Here is a 23,272-nt window from a genome sequence, read left to right on the forward strand (position 1 = left end):
AGAGAGAGAGAGAGAGAGAGAGAGAGAGAGAGAGAGAGAGAGAGAGAGAGAGAGAGAGAGAGAGAGAGAGAGAGAGAGAGAGAGAGAGAGAGAGAGAGATATTTGGGGGATTTTGTCCTCAGACAAATATTACAGTTGTTCACATATTTGTTGACAGAAGTATATCATTGAAAAGTATTTTTTGTTGGGCAAAAAAATAAATGATACTGATTGGGAGTATCTATCCATATTATAAAATATGGATTTATTAGAGAACTCCAATATATTCATAATAAATATTTAGCAGTGTTCTATTATTTTGGTTGGCATGATAAAGGTTTCGAGGGAAGAGTAGGGTAACACAAACAGTTTCTTGTATTGCCTGGTCAAACTGTCACAGGGTGACATATAAACAACAACACTGTCCAGTTTTTGTGTTCAGAGACAAAACGTCCTAACAAGACGTTCCGTCCCACATCATTGCTCCATTTGTTCTGGTAGCTTATGACAACTAAACAATCAAATATGGGAGGAGAAAACACATCCTCACTCGTATAGAGTGAATACTTGAATGTTGGTTACTTTTGGGTCTGATCATAAACCATTTGAAGTATTGGACTGATACTTCATGACTTTTACTAATCCCATGTGAACTGATTATAAACAAACTTTCAGGTTCATAACAATGCATCAGTAGGCTATGCAGCAAGTGTTTCAGAGACCATAACAAGTCGCCTATGAATAAATTGCTGTAAATTTCCACTTGCTAAGATTCAGTTTGTGTACACAATTTAGCAGTTCAGTTCTGCCATTTTTTGTTGTTGTTGCATGGATTTATTTTATTGTATTTGTCTGTAATGTGTTGTTGTTGTGGTCAAACTGGCCCCAAACAGAAAACCTGCTATATTGAATAACAACAGTTGTATTTCTGAAAGGTCTGTCTACCTTGTTGTACAGTACAACACTGGGTTAATGCTTCAATAATATTACTAAATGTTGTCCATAAAAACGCAGTGATAAATAAATAAATAGAAAATATATATATATATTTTTTTTTTAAATGACTTAACAGAGATAACAGATTGTTTGGAGAAAAATAGTATTTGTAACAACGCAAATCATTGGCTGAAATTTAAACGAGAAGTGTTAGGAAGAATCTGATTGGATGTAGGGTCCGCCAGCTCGCGAAAGGGTGGCGTTTCCAAGGATTCCGAGTGCGCTCGAGCCCCGATCCAGCGAGTGCCGCGCGCGCGTGTGCGTCGAGTTGGACCGGGGAATAGGAAAACTTTCGTTCTGTTTTTATCCACCTAAAACACTCGGGTTGAGGCCAGGACACGGACCTACCTTGTCGTTTAGACTCTTCTAACGAATTAATGAGTTTTTTTGTGCGCAATGGGCGTTTACAGCGTAACATCAGCGCTTTATTCCCAACAGGTAGGTGCTGGCTAGCCATTACAATACCAGTTAGCCTTTACTTTGTTTTGCTAGCTACTTATGCTAACCAAAGCCCAATGTTTTATACATCACTCAGAACACTTAAACTTTATCCAACACGCTACGTGCCTAATGTGTTTACTCGTTAAAATTAAGTCCGGCACTTTTAAAGTGAATATAAATACATTCTGTTGTGTTTGAGGAACGTAACGTTAACGTTACTCGACATCAATTCACGGCAGAAAGTTTCCAGCGCTGTTAGCCGCTCACACACCAGTTGAGTGACCACACACCGGATCAAACCTCTCCGCTTACAATCAGATTAGACTCTCTGTCTTGGGTTATCATTTTATTTTAACAGGATTAAACTTGTTTAATCAGCTCGTGTGTTTGATATCTCAGAGTTTGAGCTTTTAATACAGAAAGGTGAAGGCTCATGTAACCATGTGGCACAAGGGAATGGCTCGCGTTTTGCTGGAATAAGCGATTTTTAGGGCGTTTATGTCGGCCGAAGTCTATTGGTTTACGGGGTTACTTGAAAACACCTGTCAAAAAGAAACCAGAACAAATCGGAAATCCCGTCAAACGTGTTTATATATATATATATAAGTTATATATATATCTCTGAATGTGTGCAGAGAACCGTGAAGTTGATTACAAACACAATGCAATCTTGTTTTGAATCTTAAATAAAGGGTAATTGTAGTACGTTATAACCCAAAATGTAAACATTCACATGTGAATAAACAAGTGAAATATTATTATGATCATGTCAAGGAGTATTTTTATTTTTTTGTAATTAAATGTTTCTAAAGGTTTTGTAGTTTAATAAGGTATGTTAAGTATTGATAAGGTGTGTTTTTATTTTCTCCCCCAGGGTCCTTTACCCAAACATGTGGAAAAGCAAATCCAGTGTGATCTTGAAGCTGATCTGAGGAGATTTCTCTAGATGTTGGCTGAGGTAGTGAAATGATGGCAACACCTTGGAGGAATTCAGGCGACGAGGATGAGCTGAATTATGCCGGCGCATCTCCGCATTGCGAGGTGAGACCCATGGTTTATCTTTACTGGATGCTTATTAAAGGGGTGACCCCCCCCCCCCCTGGAGGGCCACAATATGGTGATGGATCATCATGACCTTTTGGGTCACTAGCCAAGATCTCTGACTGTAGGTAGGCTAATACCAATTGTAGGTTGATTGAGATAATCTACCATTCCTAAACGTTTCTTACAAATCATCAATATATTTTTTTAATTAAAAAGGTATGTTTGAATCATTGTGTATTTTTAGATGAGCCAGTTTCTGTGATCTCTGATTTAAAAGAACCGCTTGTGTGCTCTGTGCTGCCACAGATGGTTTTTATTCAGTAGACTGTTTGTCTTTGTGATTTGAGTTGTGTGCTTCTAGGCAAAGCACTTAAAAAAATACAGGTCATTAACACTTCCAATGAAACACACCCTGTCATTTGTCAGAAGTTGATCTTGAATGCAGCATGAATGAGACCATTCAGATGTAAATAGACAATCGGCTGAATTTCTGCTTCTGTTTCCTACAGAATTTTGTGAGACCTTGTTCCTTTTCATTTTTTTCTCCTTTCAATATAATTTTTTTTGTAGATTAAAAAGAAAAAAAAGTAAGTTTTTAGGAAGGCCAACAAGTTGAATCCAATTATTAATAATAATAATCATACTTTATTATTATTATTATCATCCCTAAGACAGTAATATATTGCTATTGTAATACAACGGCACTGTAAATTTCTAAATAAGTATATTTCTTGTTTTACTTTGTTACAGTAGTAAATTTACAATACTTTTTAATTTCCTCACTTGCGATAGTTAAACCCTTGAGCTTTTATTTTGCGGGGAGACCTTTAAGTTTCTCTCACAACAGGTTTACAAGCGTGTCTCATTACAATTCTAGAGGACTTCTGGAAGCATCTGAACACAGTGCAGCACTTCGATTTAAAACGTAGCGCAACAGACAATATACTTCATTAAATCGCAGCCTTTTGCTACTTGCACTAAGATTAACAATATCGATATCGAGATTACGATTTTAGTTTAATTGACAGATGCTTTGCCAAAGCAACACAGAAAAACTTAGGCCTAAGCTAATGTTAAAGGTCTTTTATGTTATTATGAGAAATGTAAATATTTTTCGGTTCATTCAGATTAGACCGCCAGAGTCTACATGGATTAATGGGAAACACTATTCTGACTAGCATTGTTCCATTGGAAAATCTCAGCAGAAACATGTTGTTCAGGTCACAAGATTGAATTAAGTTGAGCAGCCTGAATGCACAAGCTGTGCTGCTGCTTTATCCGAATCCACTCATTTTTTTCCTGAATGCCAGCTGTAAATTGAATGCCTTATATCTATTCTCGAATTGAAGAGATTCTCTTTTTCCAAAGTTCTGTTATGTGGTGGTATTTATCCATGCATTGTAGTAGCTGCATTGTTTGATGGTTGTATCGCTGATGTTTTGTTTATAGCCATGTGTGCTAAACCTGTTTTCTAATGTGGGGAGTTTGCATATCAAAAGAAGCCCAGGCTGGTTTCGATTTTTAGCTTTGGTTAACGCTTTGCCTGTTGATGAACTCTGTTGTTGTCCTGCAAACACAATGTTTTGATGCTTGAGCATTTTGGCACAAAATGAGTCTGGATTTTTCCACAGTCTGGAATGTATTTGCTGTCTGAAATTCCTTTTGTAGTTTATGAGAAACATGAAGGACTGTAATCTGTAATCATAAGTGTGTGCAGAAGAAATGAAATTCTTTGGATGCTCTTGAAGGAAATTCCCTGGCAGGCTTTTTCTCTAGCGAGGAGCATCCGTTTATCTGCGAGTTGGCTGTGGGGGACTCGCTTTTCGAAACGGGTCTGAACCACACAGTCAGATCGCAGAGCAGCTACAATGCAAACAGCTGGTGTGAAACCCCTTCCTTTAAACACATGGTCAATGTGGGGACCATCTGAATGCTGACACTGTCAAAATAAAACGTGCGATATTCCTTGTGCTGTGTAGTTGGGTATTAACTTATGGCTTTCACATTTCAGTGTGGGTTGTGCGGATTTTGGCCTCACATAGGAAGGTTTGTCTAGTTTTTTTCTGTAAGTTAGTTAAGTAGTAACACTGACCATCTTTTCTCTTGCTCTCAGTTTGAGCCATCCGACGTGGTTGGATCTTTTCCTGCAGGCGTGAACCTGGTTGATGATGAATTGGTTTCATTTTTAGTTTGAATTTGTTTTGCTAAAACACTTTGCTGAAGCAGGATTTTCCTTTATTAAAAAGAAAGTGAAGTGAACTAAATGGGGAAAAAAGTTAAGTGAGTGGTGGTGATTTATCTTGGGTATTGCTGTCATGCTGTGATATTAGTTCCCGATTAGTTCCTTTTTATATATAGTTACCTCCCACGAATCAACATTTTTGTGCTCAGTCTGCCGAATCTATCCACTGGCCTTGAATGAAGACCTTTGTATAAACCTCTGTCCACGTTCATGGCAGGTTGAAGGTCATCTATTTATAGAATCAGCCGATTTGTGCTCACATTAGCCCACCCCTTTAATCTAATATTCGGCACTGTCTCTGTTTTTCTGCTGAAATGGAGTCAGAGGACGGTATGTCTCTCTTCTGCCAGTGGTTGGTCTGTCTTCATCAGGAGTTTTCACAAGGAAGGGAAACCTGTTGACTGCATGTTGATTAGATGAGCCAAACATTTAATGTGTGAATATGAAAATGTAGATTAGTGTCTTTGTATTTTTTAATTTTTTTTGTCTGGTGCTTGTTCTGTGTGGCTCAGCTGAACTCATTTTGATGGAAGTGAAAAATGTAGAACTCTACATTATCACTGGTTTTTGATTAGTAACCTTTTTTCACTCTGTAAAGATTTATACTCAAGTGACTCATTTATTTCAACAGTCCTTGGTGTAAATAATATTAGCTCATCGCACTTGGCGTCCAGCAGTAAGTTACTCATATTCAAAGTGTTAAAGGTCATTATGCACCAGATTTGGAATGTCACAGGATTGTGTTAGGCAACTCTTATACTGTGCATTTCCCAGATCTTGTGCTATCTTAATGAGGATAGTTCCGACAGTAATTAAAATTGTCATCATTTACTAACCCTCATGTTGTTACAAACCTGAATGATTAACTTTCTTCATAAAAAAATACTTCAAACTGTTCTTTTCCATTTAAAGATATGTTGCTTTTAAGTTTGAAAATGTGTGAGATTTGAATGGTTTGCAGTGAATCTCAGTCGGTTTTTCATACAAATCTATTGTAAGGCAGTAGACTTGGACTGTCCTTTTGGATTCTGTTGATATATATATATATATATTTCTTTTGTATGGAAAATTTTCTTAAGCTTGGAGGTCCATAAAAATTTCTCGTTCCTTTAAAACAGCATCACCCCGTTGTTGTAATGTTGACACAATTTCCTAGTGAAATGCATTTTGGGTAGATTAAGTTGGGTGGAGTTGGTTTCTAACAATTTTTTTTAAATGTTTTTATAAATGCTGTTTAGTGCACAAGGCATTTCTTGACCCTAGTTGGGTTGGTTTTTTCTGGTTGACCACAGTTTCCTCATTGAATAAAGAGACACTGGAAGGGATGACTAATGCTTCCTCCTGCTACTTCACTGGTGAATAAATGCATAACTCCTCATAGAATTTAGCCTATATCTATGTGTTGATTTGGTTTAAAAGTTTTAAGCATAGGCTAATCTACATTTAAGGTAGTTTACTTATCCTCATGTTGGTCCAAACCTGTTTGACATTCTTCTGCAGGGCTTAAAAGATATTTTGAAGAATGTTTGTAACCAAACATTTTTGGTGACCTTTGACTTCTATTGAATGGACTAAAAAAAAAAAAAAAAAACACTGAGACATTTCTCAAAATAACTTTATGTTCCAGTTAAGAAAAAGTCATACAGGTTTGGAAAGACATGAGTAATGAGGGCCAGTAAATTATGACCGAATTATTTTTTTGGGGGGTGAAATCTCCCTTTACTTTCACTTGTTCATTCACAATAATGAATGGATAAGGGTTTCAGCAATAAACACTACATACCAAGCACATTCTGCATGATATATTAAAAGATTGTTTATAACATTGACCAACGTTCACTGTCTAATAAATTTTGTTTGAAATAATGTTTTCATAAGGTATCAGAATGATCATTAGATGCACCTTAAAGGATGAAAAGTATAGTAATATGGAGCAGAAATATGCACATGGTAGTAAGAGACACAAATGTATTGGTTGTAGCATTCCTAGCTTTCGGCCCTTTTCCTGTGTCTCTGCCCTGTTACTGATCGTCATATGATTAACTCCTGGGCCAGAAGGGAAAATAGATTCTCAATTCAATAGAAAAAGACAAATTGATTTCAGCCACTGCTCTGCCTTAAAAGAACAGCATACCAGAGTCCAGACGTGCTTAGTTCAGTTAGAGTTTATTCATTTAGGATTAGGGCTGCAACTAATGATTATTTTCGAATCGATTATTTCTTCGATTAATCGGATAAAAAGCCCAATTTTCTTTTCTATTTCCTTTCATTGACAAAACACACTATTCCACATCCTGGCCAATGCTGTCATTCAAACTGAATGCTATGAAAACATATATGGTGAATATTATCTATATCTATACTTTATGCAAAAGAGCTATAAAGCAAAAATACAGTTTAAATCCCTACATTAAAAATCAAGATAATAAAGAAAAGAATACAAACTCAGTGTTAACAGATAAGAGGAATGTTCTTGAGGAACACACATTCACTCTTACTGTCATTTCTTTATCCTGTAAATGTAAGAAACATCATACATTTATATTCAGTTACATGGTGTTATACCTTTACAGTTATCACTCTCATAAAATACTTTACATGTTGAATTTACAATTCAATTTAACTTTCTTCAACAGATATTTCAGCAAAAGAAATGTTTTTGCGCTGAATATTTATTGTCTCCCTCTCTAATACGTCTCGTCTGCTTGACGCGCTGGCGCTCGTTCAGTAAAGTCTTAAGTTTAACACAGACTGTCAGGACGAGCCTTTCATGCAAAATGGAAATACTCGTGTGAATTTTGAAACGCTTACAGATAAGGATATAACCGTAAAATTAACGTTTTGTGCTACATATCAACACATTAACATATCACACATTAAATAGCACACACTTCTGTCAAAGCGCTTGACAGGGCAAGCCATGTTAAACATTACGCTAATGCATTAGCTTGAAGCTTAAAATAAAGAATTATCATGCAATTTGGATCACGTATCCTTCCAGCAACAGCTCACTCTGTTTCCACCACTATTTTTTAGATGCATTTTGTCCATAGAAATGCGTTATTCAGCACTGTAATTTGATGCGACTGGCGGAAATCTTCGGTGCACGGTCGGCAGACATGATTAATCGATAATGACATCGATTAGTTTTTGCAGCCCTATTTTGGATAAATAATCATTGACCCATGTAAGTGTAAGACCCATGAAAGAACCAACATAGAAAAAGTATACAACGTTAAAAAGTATACTTTTACTATACATTACTACAGTAAACAGTTTAAAGTGGTGCAAGCACTGTAGCCACACAATGGCTAAGACTGACATGTAAAGCAACCAATCACAGTTTGTTTTGCTCTGCGTCGTCATGTTAAGTGACGTGAAAATATAACGTTGATGTCCCTACAATAACGGACTGTCGTGTAAAACTCTTGGACTTATTTTAAAAAGTCTATGCTGCGAGATTCACGTACTTCACATACTTTTGAAAATCCAGCATTTAGTTGATCCTGATAAGAGCTCTTTGTCACAGTTGTAAATGTGACAACTTTTTTCTTCAATGAGGGGGTTTGGCATAACAAAGGCTTTGTTTCCAGGCTGATTGATAAAGAAAGCGACACACACGTCTCCCAGAAATCCTGTAGAATTGCCACAAATGACTACCAATTTTGTGTGCCTTATGCATCAGACATTCAGCCAGCGGTACGTGGTCTTGACGTCTGAGGCTGAGACTACCTCTTGTGCACCGTGGTCAGCTGAAAACACCACTAGCATGACATGACTATAATGCAAAATGCCTGGAGGGACACTTCATTTTGTTCACTTTCTTCAGTTGTCCATGTGTTTATCAGCCTGGGGTACTTGGAGCTTATCTAGCTGTTGCTTTCTTATAAGGAGAACATTCCTATTTCTGATGCAAGCCCAGCCACCATCCACACACCTCTGGGAGGGCAACACATTGTCCAGGTGCATCTGTGCTCATCATGAATTATTTACAGGCTTACTGCATAACCTGAAAGAACTGCTGCTCCACACTCTTCCAGAACAAAAGGATGTTGTGTGTACAGGGAGTGTCACAGATATGTGCAGTATTGGTGCTTGGCTTTTGTCACAGGTGTCTGTAGAATGTGGCTTGATATAATTGTAATTTTATATTACTGCTGTTTTTTAATGTTCATCAATAATGTATGCAGTCCGGTAGGGCAGGAATGACACATCAGCGTTTTTCTTAAACTTTAAATCCCTTTAAAGGGTTAGTTCACCCAAAAATGAAAATTCTGTCAGTAATTACTCACCCTCATGTTGTTCCAACCCCATAAGACTTTCGTTCATCCCCGTAAGACTTTCGTTCATCTTCGTTCAACTTCAAAAGTTAGTAAAAACATTGTTAAAATAGTCTTCCGTATGGGCCTCTGACGTGAGTTCACGAGAGCGCCACGACGCATGCGCGAGAACTGAGAAGATGACGCTCACGATCATTTGATGGGAAAGTGTGAAAGGTAAGCCATTCATTTTGCGATATTGGTAAGGCACTTTTACGTTTTCTCGTTGGTTTCTCACGATTTGGACATCCAGGTAATGCACACTTTAGAACCATTTTAATCACTACATCGAGACCCATCTGCGTCGTCATCTCAGTTCTCTTTTTTTTAGGGGGGGGGGTTTCCGCACAAAAAGTATTCTCGTCGCTTGATAAACTTAAAGTTGAGCCACTGTAGTCACTTGGACTATTTTAATGATGTTTTTACTAACTTTTCTGGGCCGGCAGAATGAAATTGCCTAGAAGCCTATGAAGGAGTGGGCCAGCTCTCAGATTTCATCAAAAATATCTTAATTTGTGTTCTGAAGATGAACAAAAGTTTTACGGGGTTGGAACAACATGAGGGTGAGTAATTACTGACATAATTTACATTTTTGGTTGAACTAACCCTTTAAGGGTTCCTCAGCTGTGCCTCATTTACTTGTCATTATAAATATACTGTATTCTCAAATGTGAATATTGTACCTTCACAAGCTGCAAAACCTTGTTGCTTTTCTATAAAATTTCCTAGTTGACAGTTGGGATAAATATTACACGGGGAGAAAGTTTAACTTACTACATATTTAGGCAAATCTTTAGACACATCTTGTTCAGCTTTAACAACTAAATAAATCTGCAACATTACATAATAAATGCCCATTTACATTTTTTCCCTCACCTTCATGAACTCTTTCTGTTCCCTTTTAGGGAGCATTTCCATAGAAGGCTGAGCTGTGGCCATTTGATTATGGGGGTTTTGGCACATGGAGGTGTTAGTAGAGTATTTATTGGTTTAGTCTGTCACCATACCATAAAGTGTGGGACTATCTGTGCTGAAGCTGCTCCCTGTCCATCTGTTTGGATTAGCTAAGCCTTGCCTCTATGTCCTAGAGCAAAATCACCACATCCATTCTGCATGACTGAGCACTATTCCTGATTTGCATCCGGTTGGGATTGTGATCTCACGTGAAAGAGACACTGGTAATTTTGCCTAAATCTACATGCACTGGTTCTGAACATTAATTTCCATGGCCAAGAAAATTTGAGTTCCAGTTTGCTCTGAGGGCATGAGCCAAGAAATACATCTGTGGGTGTGAAATAATTAATAATTAATGCTATTTTGTGTTGCCATTCTGTAGTTTTTCTTGGTGACACACTGTGAATGGATCCTGCCCAGCTGTGCAGCACAGCATGACTGCTGTGTTGCCAAAATAATGTTTCCACCATTCATCAGGTGTTTTGCATGTGCCACACTTTCTGGCCATTGTCATGTGTAAGGTGGTAATGTGTAATGTGTAATACTTTTGCCTATAATAGGGCTGGGGCAGTATATCGAGTGTGTGTGTATATATATACATATATATATACACAGTAGGATTAGGCAATATTGTTTATATCAATATACAGTAGTTATGTTAAAAATAGTTAAAAATATTTTGCTGTCAGGAGTGGACTAGTCTTATGCAAGTGAGTCTCCACTAAACCTCACAGACTTCAGTGAACGAACACTGCCACGTGCATGCACACCAAACACACTGAGCACAATAGAACAGGAGCGCCATAATTCTGACCAAAATATAGCTTCATTTTCCAAAAATATTTGTTGTTGGACATTAAATGTGCCATATGTAGAATTTTAACCTTCAAGTAAGTGCATTTTTATGATGGCAGTAACAGTAAAAAGACTAATTTGAAATGGAGTAATCAAAGTTTGATGTGATTGAATGTGTGTTCCTTTTACCAGTTAACATTTAGCCTGTGCTTTTGTTTATATTTAGTTTCATTTTTAATTGAGTGATTCTTTTTCTTTAAAATGCATTATTTTTGTTTTTAGATTGTAATGTTGTTACAATAGAATGTAATGTGATTTTAACCCTTTTTTGCACATATACTCTCAGAAAATAAAGTACATAATTGTACCTTTAGGGGTACAATGGCTTGTCACTGGGGCTGTACCTTAACCTTTAAAAGAAATGGTACATATATGTACATTTTAATGCTTTTTGACCCTCAAAAAGGTACATAAATGTACCTTGAGGTCCAATAATAAGGCCTATGGGGTATGTTAGTGTAGATTGTACCTTGGGGGACAGAAATGGACTCCTACTGTACCCCTATTTCTGACAGTGTATAACAACCTAGATGGTTACATTCACTATATTTGTTTTCATAGCCTTTTAATATGAAGATTTTTTTTTTAGAACAACATTGGGCAGGATGTGAAATCACTTTCTTTTTTTCTTTTTTTTAATCCAAATAGGAAAAGTTAAAAATACCGCAATATATATACACTGTATATCACCATTTAGCCATATAAAGGGTCCTAAAGGTCTGAGAGAAAATACTCTGGGGTGCTCTGATACCATTGTGACTAGTAAGGGAGTTCTAATAGTTAGTTTTGTAAACCTAAGCTTTTCAAATCAGCTTATGTTTGTAATCTATGAGGTCCCATTACCTCAATTTCTGGAATTGTTCTAGTATACAGCACAATACGGCACTAACTGCTTTACAGCACACTGTTAGCATCCTGCAGTCAGCTTTACTGCTGCTCAGCAGTTTACATAATGAGTGTAATATTCTGGAAATTGTCACAGCTCTTGACAGAAACCTGCTCCACAAGTTCGCACAGGCTCTCAGATTTCATGTGCACTTGCTGTGTTTCACACTTATTAACTCGTTCTTCAAAGACTCAGCCACTCAAATCAGAATTTGGCACCCTCTGAACATATTCCAGCCACTCAAGGAACCTTAAGACTACTTGTGTAGTAGACCAAAATAGACCAAAGCCCTATAGCCTGCTCACTGTTGAGTCAGTGTTCCCTAGCACACACCTGACAAAAGCTTAGGATGTTTCTTCCATTTCTTTCCAGTAGTGACCTCATCAACTAGGCTAGTCATGAGAGGGATAATGATTTTTTCTCCTTTATGAAAGTTCACTTCACAATGGAGAGAGATTTTTAAACCATAAGTTACACCGCCCTGCATCAAAATTCTTCTTAACTGCTATTTTCTTCTTATCTTCTAACAAAAAATATATATTTCTCTCTTTTTTTTAAAGAATGTTCTTAAGACATAATTTACGTAAAGTATTCATATTCCTGAAAAGAATGTTCTTAAAATCATCGTAAATAACTTCCAACCTGTCCTAAATCCCTAAAAGTAAGATGTTTAATCAAATTATTGGTTTGTTTCAAATATTAAGCATTAAAACATAACACTAGCAAGCTAAATATAATACTAGTACCATGAATGTGGACAAGTAATATTAAATGTCAGTGATTGATCATTTACACGTATACCGTACATGATGCGTTCACTGTAGGCAGCACACAGGCTCTGTTTACACCTGGTATTAGGATGCGTTTGGTCGATTGGATCACAAGTAGACGAGAGAGACACATTCCTGTTTACACCTGTTTTAATCTGTCTCTATTGTCCACTTTCAAACACTTCTGTCCTGATTTCTTTGAGGAGAGGGTCTATTGGTGAATAAATGTATATGGTCCAAATGTATCGACCAAAACGCATCTTAATACCATGTGTAAACAGCCTACAGATACAGACATTCACTCTAGAGAGAGCACAAGACAGACAGAGCGCTAATGAATGGGAAAGACCACTGCATCTTGAGACAGGCTCTGTTAAAATAACTAATTTAACTTGACATGGCGCATTAAAAACACAACGATGAGTGATTAACTCCTGTCAAGCTAGTCGTATGAAAACGACAGAGACGTGTCAGTGACTGAACATGCAAGTACTGTAAAAGTGCGGGATGGAAGCATATATTTTGTGCACTAAACGTGGATAAACTGCAACAGATAAACGTCAGCTGTGTGGACGCGAACTAATCGTCAACAATTCTCGTTTTGATGGATTCTTATGCTCAATATCTTTTAATCTTTGCTGTTTTCTGTTACTGCCTGAACTTCATATTATTTGTAGCGCAGCCATCCATAATCGTAGAAATATTTGAGAAGAACTGCCACCTTTAATGTGTTTTTTAATTTTAGTAAACAATTAACAAATTTTCCGTTTTCAAATTCTGTCAATTTTATCACGAAGTACAAGCAATAAATGTAGTTTTGGTGTTCTCTACATGGCCTGACAGATCGCTCAATCAGCATTTCGACCTTGGAAAGAGCTTGTATAAAACAGCTTAAGAACAATCATATCATAACGTCAAATAGCCTATACTTCAGAAAAGCCATTCAATGCTCATAAACTTGTTAAACTTGTTATTTTTTACTTCACCTGTTGTCTACATGAGAAAGAATGCAAGGAATAAATATGAATTTAATTTAATGAATTCTAAAAATGAATAATTGCATGTAAAGAGATGCCTTTCACCAAATTTACCTCTCATATATTACTAATGAAGGAAAATAGATTGGGTGTGTGCAAGACATAGCCTACAACAACATTTATAGGATGCATTAGGAGGAGGCCAAACTATACTCAATGGCCAGGGGATGCTATCATTATTATGGTCACTGACACTGGCTCAGATTCTGTGTTAAGAACAATTCTTTGTGACTATAATGTAGTTCTCAAGTTGGAAAAGCAATTCAGAATCTTAGTTCCCAGGACATCCACAAGATAGATGGATAAATGCTGTTGCTGTAAAAGTTGGGCAGACATGACAACACATGACAAAATTAAAACATGGTTATTCCTTTGTGACACTTAAAATAATTTGGCGCCTATTTTTTTTTTTCCCTTATAGGAGCCAATGGCTCCTTAATTGATTATTTATTTAATTTTTTGTCTGGAGCCCTGATATTTCTCGATCATTTTGCTATCAAATAAGTTATCATCTCAGCTGGCTCGGGGATGCAGTGATGGACAGCTGTCTTTCCTAATTTGACTGGTCAATAGCGATCCTTCTGTCTTTGGATTTCATGTGATTTCTCATTGTGGTGGTGATATTATAACTCCGTTTCAATCGACAATGTTTGCACACAACATGTTAATTCATTTGATCAAAAGTAATTCCATTTTGTAAGATCATTTAGTAAGATGATTTTTATCAAATTAATTCCAAACTTTGCTGTGCCTAGGAGGCAGACACATTCTGTGATCAAATAAATCAAACATGTTGACAATGCATTTAGTTAAAACTGCGAGTTTAGGATTTATCATAGATTTGCTGCTGATGGCAAAGCAACATGTAGCAAAATTCTAATAGTATTTTTATTTTTTGAATAATTATTACAGATTGAATATTCAAATATTCGTGGCGTGCACAACCCTAGTTCTAGCATGTCACACTTTCTCACCAAATTTCATGTGCATTTCGCAGCATTTTTGCTTTAGACAACCATTTGTAAGGTGGTTTCTTATCCCTCATCCCTTGGTAAATTTGATCCCTTAACCACCACAAAGACTCCTCTAAGCCAGGCTAGAACTATTTGTTTAATTCTCACTCTCAGTCGATTTTCCCATATATAAATATGGCTAATGCTGATTTCAAGATTAGAATTATGGCCAATGACAGAAATAAATGCAAACATGACCCAGATGTTTTTAGCTGCATCTATGAGTGTTTTACTACTTCCAATCAGATACTGAAAATTGCAGATTTATAAACTTATGTTTCCACTCCGTTGCAAATTGTAAGTTAAATACATTTTGAATACTCCTTTTTGTAATTTAAACCAAAGATTTTGACATTTGACAACACATTTTTTGTCATTTAGGCCATTACATTTTTATTTGGTGAAAAAAAAAAAAAAACTTTACTTGATTAGTTTTTATTGATATTGTCTGATTATTGTGAAAAAGTAAAAAAAAAAATCTCACTGCATATTGGTTATATACGGAGCCCCTAAAGGGACCTTTGCAAAAATAAAACTTTACAGGCTTTTGCATGCTAACGAGAAACTATCATGATAGCCTGTATATTTTTAGTTTTGCAAAGGTCCCTTTAGGGGCTCCGTAGTTCTAAGACAATTCAACAAAAAATAATCTGTATTGCACATAATCTGTTGGTTTCTACTTTAAACAACAGTCACACTTTTGTGAACATCACCAGTTGTAAGCGTTTCAGATGTTAGATTGTGTTTATGGAGGGGGAATATTTGATTTCTCACACCTCTGCTGGAGGAGGTTTGGCAGTAAAGGGTAGGGCGTGAAAATTGGGTAGGTGTGAGACTATAAATACTCCATAAACAGAGCAGTGCGTGCCGGAAGCAGAATTGCCCACTCTGGAATTGGTAGGCATGGAGATCCAGAGAAAGCTCAAGGCTTCAGACCTCAACATGAGCAAATCACACAACTTGAGCCTTATTAAAGTAAATTAAATAATTTAAAAATAATTCAGAAAAACAGGTTTCCACAAAGTTGTTTTTGTCCTCAGTGACAGATTTTCGATATTAATGCCAGCAAAACAAATTTGAACAGTGAATCCTTCTGTGAGGGAACCGGCGTATTGTGTCTATTATCCTTAAATATGCTCCACAAAGGAAAATTAACTTCAGATGAAACATAAAACATCACCCACACCCTCCAGACATGACATCAGGCCAGTCCTGACTCAACCTTCAGTGGGCGTTCCTCCATATGAAGAGGAAAATGTCAAGGATGATGATGTCATAGCAGTTCTGATTCTTCCTTGTGTTGATCCTACTTCAGTTTGTTGACTAGGCTGTTTAAAATGCTCTATACAATCTGAATTAATTTTCTAAAATTTGACGGTCAGATTTGATTTCTCTTTTCATTTTTACCACATGCGCAGCAGATTATGCCGTTTCTCCAGGATGTGGTTGTCCACTGCTTCTGCTTATGAAAGGGAGAAGAGCTCTTGTTCAGTGCTTTCTTGCTCACAAAAGTGATTCACTGGTGTGAATGCCAGTGGCATTGTGTCACGATCTGTACAGTTTGATCAGGTCCTGTCTCCCTTGAACCCCAAATCAATTTTATCGTATGTGTAATATAAAATGAAGCATTTCCCATTCATTTATTGTTTATTTTGCAGAAATCTAGATCTGCTTCCTCATGATTCCATGTGTTTCTCTCTGTGTAGGATGTGGTGGATCAGGATGATTCTTCAGGAGTGCTCTTCCAGCTGGAGGAAGAGCCATTTTCCTGGCCAGGGCCTAAGACGATTCATCTGCGTCGCACTTCACAAGGCTTCGGCTTCACTCTGCGTCACTTCATTGTGTACCCACCAGAGTCTGCAGTGCACTCCAATTTTAAGGTAGTGTGCATCATTCATTCACAGGAGTTTCATAGCATAGTATTGTTTGTATATTTTTCAATATACACAATAATTATTTTTTTCTGTTTGTTTCTTATAGGATGAAGACCATGGTCACAGAGGTAAATTATCACTTTTAGTGACATAAAATGTAATCTATAGATTTGTCCCAGATAACACATTAAACACTATGCACTTATACTGTGCACTAGGCACTCTACCATCAAGTGTATTCATTTTAGAAGGTTATTTTGTCCTATAACCCCTATACATGAAATTCTGTACCTTTTTTCGGTACTTTAGGAATGTTTACTACAATAACTGTAAAGAAACTGTAAGTCATTTACAGAAGTGTTATTGACATTATACTGCCTTGGTCGCTGTCTGCCATTGTCTGTGATGTTTGTCTTTGTATACTGTAATATTTACCTGTAAATGATTGGCTACTAGCTACTTAATTAATTGAATTCATAAAAACAACCATTTTAATATATATATATATATTTTTTTCTATCAAATGCCCCCCCCCCCCCCCCCCCCTTTATAGTGTTAAAATTAAAACATGGAAGAAAAATTGTGATTATTCCTTTAATAATAATAATAGCCTAAATTATATATTTTTTGTGTGTGTTAGTTTTATTATTACATTGAGATGAATCTAAATTCTGTACAACAGTAATATATTTATCAAGTTAAACCGGACTTTAATTTTGAGGGGTAGCCGTGAAGACCTTTGAGTTTCTGTGCGTGTATATGACGATAGTTTTTCTTAAATTAAACTGTAAAATGCTGGTGAAGTGACTCTCACAGTGGCTCTGGAGATTACGTTCAAGCCCAACTCAACCAGAGCTGCTGAGTCCGTGACCATTTTCAAGAAACTGCTGAAGACGCATCTTTTTCGGCAACACTTGATCCATTAATACTAACTAAGATAAATACTTTATCTTCTATTCTATATCTATTATCTTAAAAAAAAAAAAAAAATACACATACTGCATTAGATTAAACTGGGAAGGGTCATAGCACTTGCATATTGTTGTCCTTACTTGTTGTCCTTATTGTATTCTTATTTGAATAGTCTTACATTCGTGCCCAGATGTGTTCTCAGGTACTGAAATTTGGCACATATTGATTTAACGTGAATCAGTACTCGGTTGTATTGACGTAATTTGGTCGGTGCCCTTAAAAGTACAGAGTTCGGTACCCAACCCTGATTTGAAGTGCACAGTGTCATTTTCAGTGTGTACACACTACTTGCACTATTTATACTACAAAATGGCTTAGAATAGTGGACAAGTATGCAACCTTCTGACTGAATAAATCCTTTATAAAACTTGACTTGAGGATCTTGAAAACGCCCTGAATTCCCTGTTTACTCAATTTTTACTTTAATCTAGCTCCCCAAAAGATTGTGTCAGAGCAATTGTTCTCTCAAGGAAGGACTTTTATCCACCTCCCATCACACGATAGCTCTCGTAACATGGTTCAGCACAACCATCTATAGCGGCCAGAAATAACTCACTGAATTCTTTCCCCTGCTCAACCTCTCCCCCGTTACTGTTTGAACTTTTGACCTTCGGTGTGTTTTTAAGATTGCATCATTTTGTTGCAAAAGAGCTTGACTGTTAAAAGTATAAATGATCTGTTTTTCCTGTAGTTTCATCCTGCTGTCAATTAGGGATATGCAAAGCCTGTTTTCGAATTTGACTAGACGGTGGGTTGTCTGAGCATACAGGACTTGTTCTTGCGCTCGAAATGAGCTTGACAACAATATGCAAAATGCCAAAGAGTTGAGTGGAACACGGGAGATTTAAGACGCGGTTTAAAAAAGGTGATTTGTATTATAATTTTTTTTTTTTTTACTTTAACATTTTAACAACGCTTCTGGTGCTTTGGGTGGCTAAAACCTGCTCAGAGAAGTTGCATCTCTAAACATCGCTACAGAAATACAGGCTTCTAAATCTGCTTCAGGATCCCCCACATTGAATCCTTCTGTTTGACTTCTTTACAGTGCAGATAACAAACTGTGACCTACATAGATTTGTTTGTTCTGAATTATAGTAAGGTCGTAATGCTCGTGGCATTTCAACAAACCACACATACTGGACCATAATGGTCACATAATGGTCAAAGATGAGCCGCATTCTTGATAAAGAATGAAGATTATGTGAAGGAAAAAACATATGTTGGGAAATTTTGTTTTATTGATTGATAGTGGAAGAATGTTGAAATTTGCCAGGTGCAGGACATGATGGTTCAGGAATGATCGTCTAAATTAGAGATACTGATTATTTGCGTGTTATGTTTGTTTATGGTTTTATTTCTGTTTTTGACAGTTATAACATCAGCACTGAACTGAACAAACTATTTTAACACTTTTTTTAAAAACTGTAATTTCACTCCCCCCTTGCATACAAAACAAAACACACTTCTACATCATTAAATAGAGTACAAATAAAGTGCAGTCACTAAAGCATCTTTTTTTTTTCTTTTTTTTTAATAAAAACTTTGATCAGGTAAACAAAGACATAATTCTAACAAATAAAAAAAAGCATAAAACATTCAAGACCACGTGAATAAAAAAAAAAACATTGCTACTTTAATATTGCTTAGTACTCCCATTTGCATATTTTTATTTGTAATAATAAAAAAAAAATACACATATATAGATACATATATAGTGCACTCTCACTAAAGTGTAATTGTTTTCAAATAAAAGCTTTGATCAGGTAAACAAACAGGTAACAAATAAAGAATGCGAAATAATTCTAACTAATAGAACTAAGTGCATCTTTTTATGACAACAGCAACAATATTAACAATAGGCAAAATACATTTGCAAAGTCTAATGTTTTTAAATAGAGAACAAATAAATGACAGGGGAGTCTATCAGCGTTGCATAAATATAATCACATGGTTATAAACTACAGTTTTAAAAGGTTTATGTGTTGTTTAATAGGCTAAAGAGTGAAGAGAATGGAATACGCTGGAATATCCGCTGGAATATGCATTGTCAGAAAAATAAACAAAACAATGAATACATCATGGCAGTTATCGAGTGCATCTCATCTGGCATGTTTTTGTCGGTCTAGGTTATGAAATACCTGTTGACAGAGTGCTGTTTTTATCTGTGTGTTTACGCAGAACTTCTCTCGCGGAGATAATTGACTTCCACATATAGCTGTAATTATTTAGATGTTTATTAGCGAAATACAGGTCATACAGTAGATGTTAATATCATTTAAGGAGTTTTAAACGAGTGGATCTTGCTAAAAGTTGCATATAGTGGCTGGAGCATTCTTGAACCTCAGCCCTGTTTGTAAACGGCCTTATGAATGTGACTTTATGAGACCAATGATGAGCAGACACCAGAGAGAATTAAGTTTAGCGCATTTATTTCCAACATGCATTCATTCATGGCTGTTTTTATTTATTTAATTTAATTATTGGGACATGACTTGATGGATTACGTGACTCTATCTCTATTTTATACATATATATTATATATACATATGCATATTTTGCATTTATCTAATCTCATTTGTACATTAATCGCTGTTATGTTAAATCAAGTTTATTGAGGTAAGTTATTTTATCTTTGAACGCCGTTGTTGACTCTTTTTCCTTCAGACAGTGTTTTAATGGCAGTCTTGTGTACAATTCTCCAAACGGCCACAAGATGGCGACATTTATCAGCGAATCCAATATTACAAAACCGAGATCCGATTATGGAAAATACTTTAATATCAGGAAATTATTGGTCTATCTCTAGTCTAATTTCCTTAAAAAACAAAACAAAAAAAACTGGTATATTCTGATGTTGTCCCCTTCTGTTAGGGCCCTCAAAACATGCCCAACTTAGAGGAGATTCATACTGAGCTTTAGGTTTATTAATGCTTTGTCATTTATCTTTTGCCTGTTGTGGTGCACAATCCTTGTGAAATGCTCTTCTGCAAGTTGGAACCGCTGTGTCAGTAAGTATCTGGCCTAAATATTTTAGGGTTTAGAAAAGAGTTATATAAAAGAATACCACCCCTCTTCTCGTGTCCCTAGCACAAAATGTAGGCTATCTAATTTACCAATGTATATAACTTTGTAGTTTGTAGCTGCCAAGTGTTAAGGATTTGAACTCTTCCACTTCCACGCTTTTAGCTCACTCATTGAAAAGCATGAAATTGAAACAGGAATTGAAACCGTTGTGGTTTATAATATTGTACCTGACTAATGCAGCAGAACTGAAATATAAAAAAGCTTTGCAAAAACACTTTTTTTTACACTATCATCTGAACAATCTTGAGTCTATAAGAGAGCACTAGTGCATAGCCCTGTGAAACTTGATTTACATTACCTAGAAGAGTCCAAACTAGCTTACACTACATCCCTTAGGGTGCCTCTAGTTCTGTATGCAAAACAGTAAAATACAACAACCTGAACTTACACCAGCATATGTTATAGTTAAATATTAAATTTGCATGTTGTGTGAGAGCCAGGAGTGTTTTTTCAGGCCTGTTTTATTTCTCTGAATATGTGGTTCCAGGTTTGTAGTTGTGCATTTCTTAGCTGGTTTTAGTTTGTTTTTATGTGCACAACATGTACATAGAATAGTTTGTGTCTGTATTTTTGCATGTTGCCGTGCATCTGCTTTGGACAGTATACGAGTGAGTCATTGTTTCATGTTCTCAGCAACAGAAAGAAACTTGAACTCCAGTGCACGTATTGCATAACTGACATGCATCTATATTCCACAACCACATTAGAAGGGATATTTGAGGAGATTGGATTATGGATGTTTTTCTCTGGCTTTCATTTATTATCATTGGTACATTTCTATTGTGAATTTTCTATAATTTCTGATAACCGACCACATTTTTTTGGTCAGTATGTTGTTCATTATTATTTCGTTACATGCAAAATGCGATAAACATGGCATAAATGGGTGCGTTTCTTCATATTCCTGAGGTAAATGTGTAAGAGTTTTAATATTTGAAAACTACAGTGTATGGCAGTGAACACAAGATGGCGCATTAAATCTTTATAAATGATAACATTGCTATTTTTACTTATTGTTTCTGTAGTATTTAAAATATGTACTGTGCATAGTTTTTTGTCATAATGTGCTCCATTCGACCTTCCATTTCCAATGTAACGAGATAACCAGAAGTAATTTCAGCTATACTTTTCTGAATAGAGGTACTACCAATACTGGATTTGACCAGTAACGATAACCAGGTTGGCCCACCTTGGCCGATAACCGATTAATCAACCAATAGTTTAAAATGGATACTGAGTGAAAACAAATACAACACATAAATAGTGCTGAACTTTATTGCAAAAATTTAAAAATAGTATTGAATCATGAAAATGTACTGTACTTTTTAAATATAAAAATATACATATATTAATTATACCTTGATTGATCATTCATGTCAACATTTACTAATACATTTTAATGTTACACATGGAAGCTTATTGAAAAGTGTCACCATTTTATATAAACCCAAAGAGTCATGCTTAAATATATCCATCTTTATATATCTACATGAAAGCAATAGCATTGAAATTAGACACATATAGCCTATATATTTTGTTTACTCACACTTTTTTTGCTTCTATTTTAGTACACTTGATTATCTAATCAATTATGTATTATATGTATATATGTACTATAATATGTATTATAGTGTGACGATAAAAAAATGACTGAAATCGAATGCATTTCTGATTTGTTTGTTTCTGTCAGCTGCATGATGGTACAGTTCTCATGTCTCTAGCTTTAAATGTGCAACTTTACTGCATAACAAATGCTTAAAAGCGACCAGCTGGATATAAACTATGCAAATAGATGGTATCAATCGAGACATTAAACCGAATCGGAATTGCATATATTTTTGTCACATTGTTTTAACCGCTGAACTGATGTTAGCGTTCTCTCAGCCTCGCCGGCAAACATACTTTCCACTAATGCAGCATCTAGTCAACAAATTAATTACTTTATAATTATATATGAACAAGTAGGGTAGTGTACTGTATAACATACCGTTTCATTGTCGGTTTTAAAGGGATACTCCACTTTTTTCGGAAATAAGCTCATTTTACATCTCCCCCAGAGTTAAACAGTTGAGTTTTACCGTTTTAGAATCCATTCAGCCGAACTCCGGGTCTGATGGTACCACTTTTAGCATAGCTTAGCACAGATCATTGATTCTGATGAGTCCAGTAGCATTTCTTTCAAAATGACCAAAGAGTTTCAATATTTTTCCTATTTAAAACTTGACTCTTCTGTAGTTAAACCGTGTACTAAGATCGACGGAAAATGAAAAGTTGCGATTTTCTAAGCCTATATGACTAGGAACTACTCTCATTCCGGCGTAATAATCAAGGAACTGTGCGGCTGTACCATGAGTGCAGCAGGCGTAATGATATGACGCTGCGCCTGAAAATAGTCCCCAGCTCGGTAACTTCTTCCAACGTGACCGGGACTAAGTTTGACTAACCTATTAGACCTATTTTCAGGCGCTGCGTCATATCATTACGCCTATACGTCTTGATGTCTTTGCTTTCACACTTGCAATGTATGAATATCATGCCTCAGACTTTGAAGCATTGCTGCAATATCTATAGTAGAGCTGCACAATTAAATATTATAAGGTGGCAATCTCGATTCAAACACTCACACAATCTTATGTCTAAATGTAAAAAATGTGCTATTTCTACTAAATCTTTGACAAGTACGATCGCAGCAGAACATTCAAATCTGCGTTGGTGCTGCAGCCGACCCAGAGAGAGCAGTTGTCATGTATAGGTATGAAACCACTTCGCCAGCAGAAGAAATAATACTGTGTGGTTAAAAAAACTC

The 23,272-nt window shown here is 36.1% G+C and overlaps 1 protein-coding gene across 2 annotated transcripts in view; it reads left to right on the top strand.

The window, feature by feature from the left end:
- The first annotated feature begins 1,201 nt into the window (after positions 1 to 1,201).
- arhgap21b (Rho GTPase activating protein 21b) overlaps positions 1,202 to 23,272 on the top strand; it is a 54,874-nt gene continuing 32,803 nt past the window's right edge. For both annotated transcript variants that reach the window (XM_084411379.1, XM_084411380.1), the window contains exons 1-4: positions 1,202 to 1,413; positions 2,291 to 2,457; positions 16,243 to 16,416; positions 16,517 to 16,538. In XM_084411379.1, the coding sequence (XP_084267505.1) occupies positions 2,383 to 2,457; positions 16,243 to 16,416; positions 16,517 to 16,538 (271 nt within the window). In that variant the 5' untranslated portion in view covers positions 1,202 to 1,413; positions 2,291 to 2,382. The remainder of the gene's footprint in view (positions 1,414 to 2,290; positions 2,458 to 16,242; positions 16,417 to 16,516; positions 16,539 to 23,272) is intronic.

This window comes from Rutilus rutilus (genome assembly GCF_951802725.1).
Source record: "Rutilus rutilus genome assembly, chromosome: 6".
NCBI lineage: Eukaryota > Metazoa > Chordata > Actinopteri > Cypriniformes > Leuciscidae > Rutilus > Rutilus rutilus.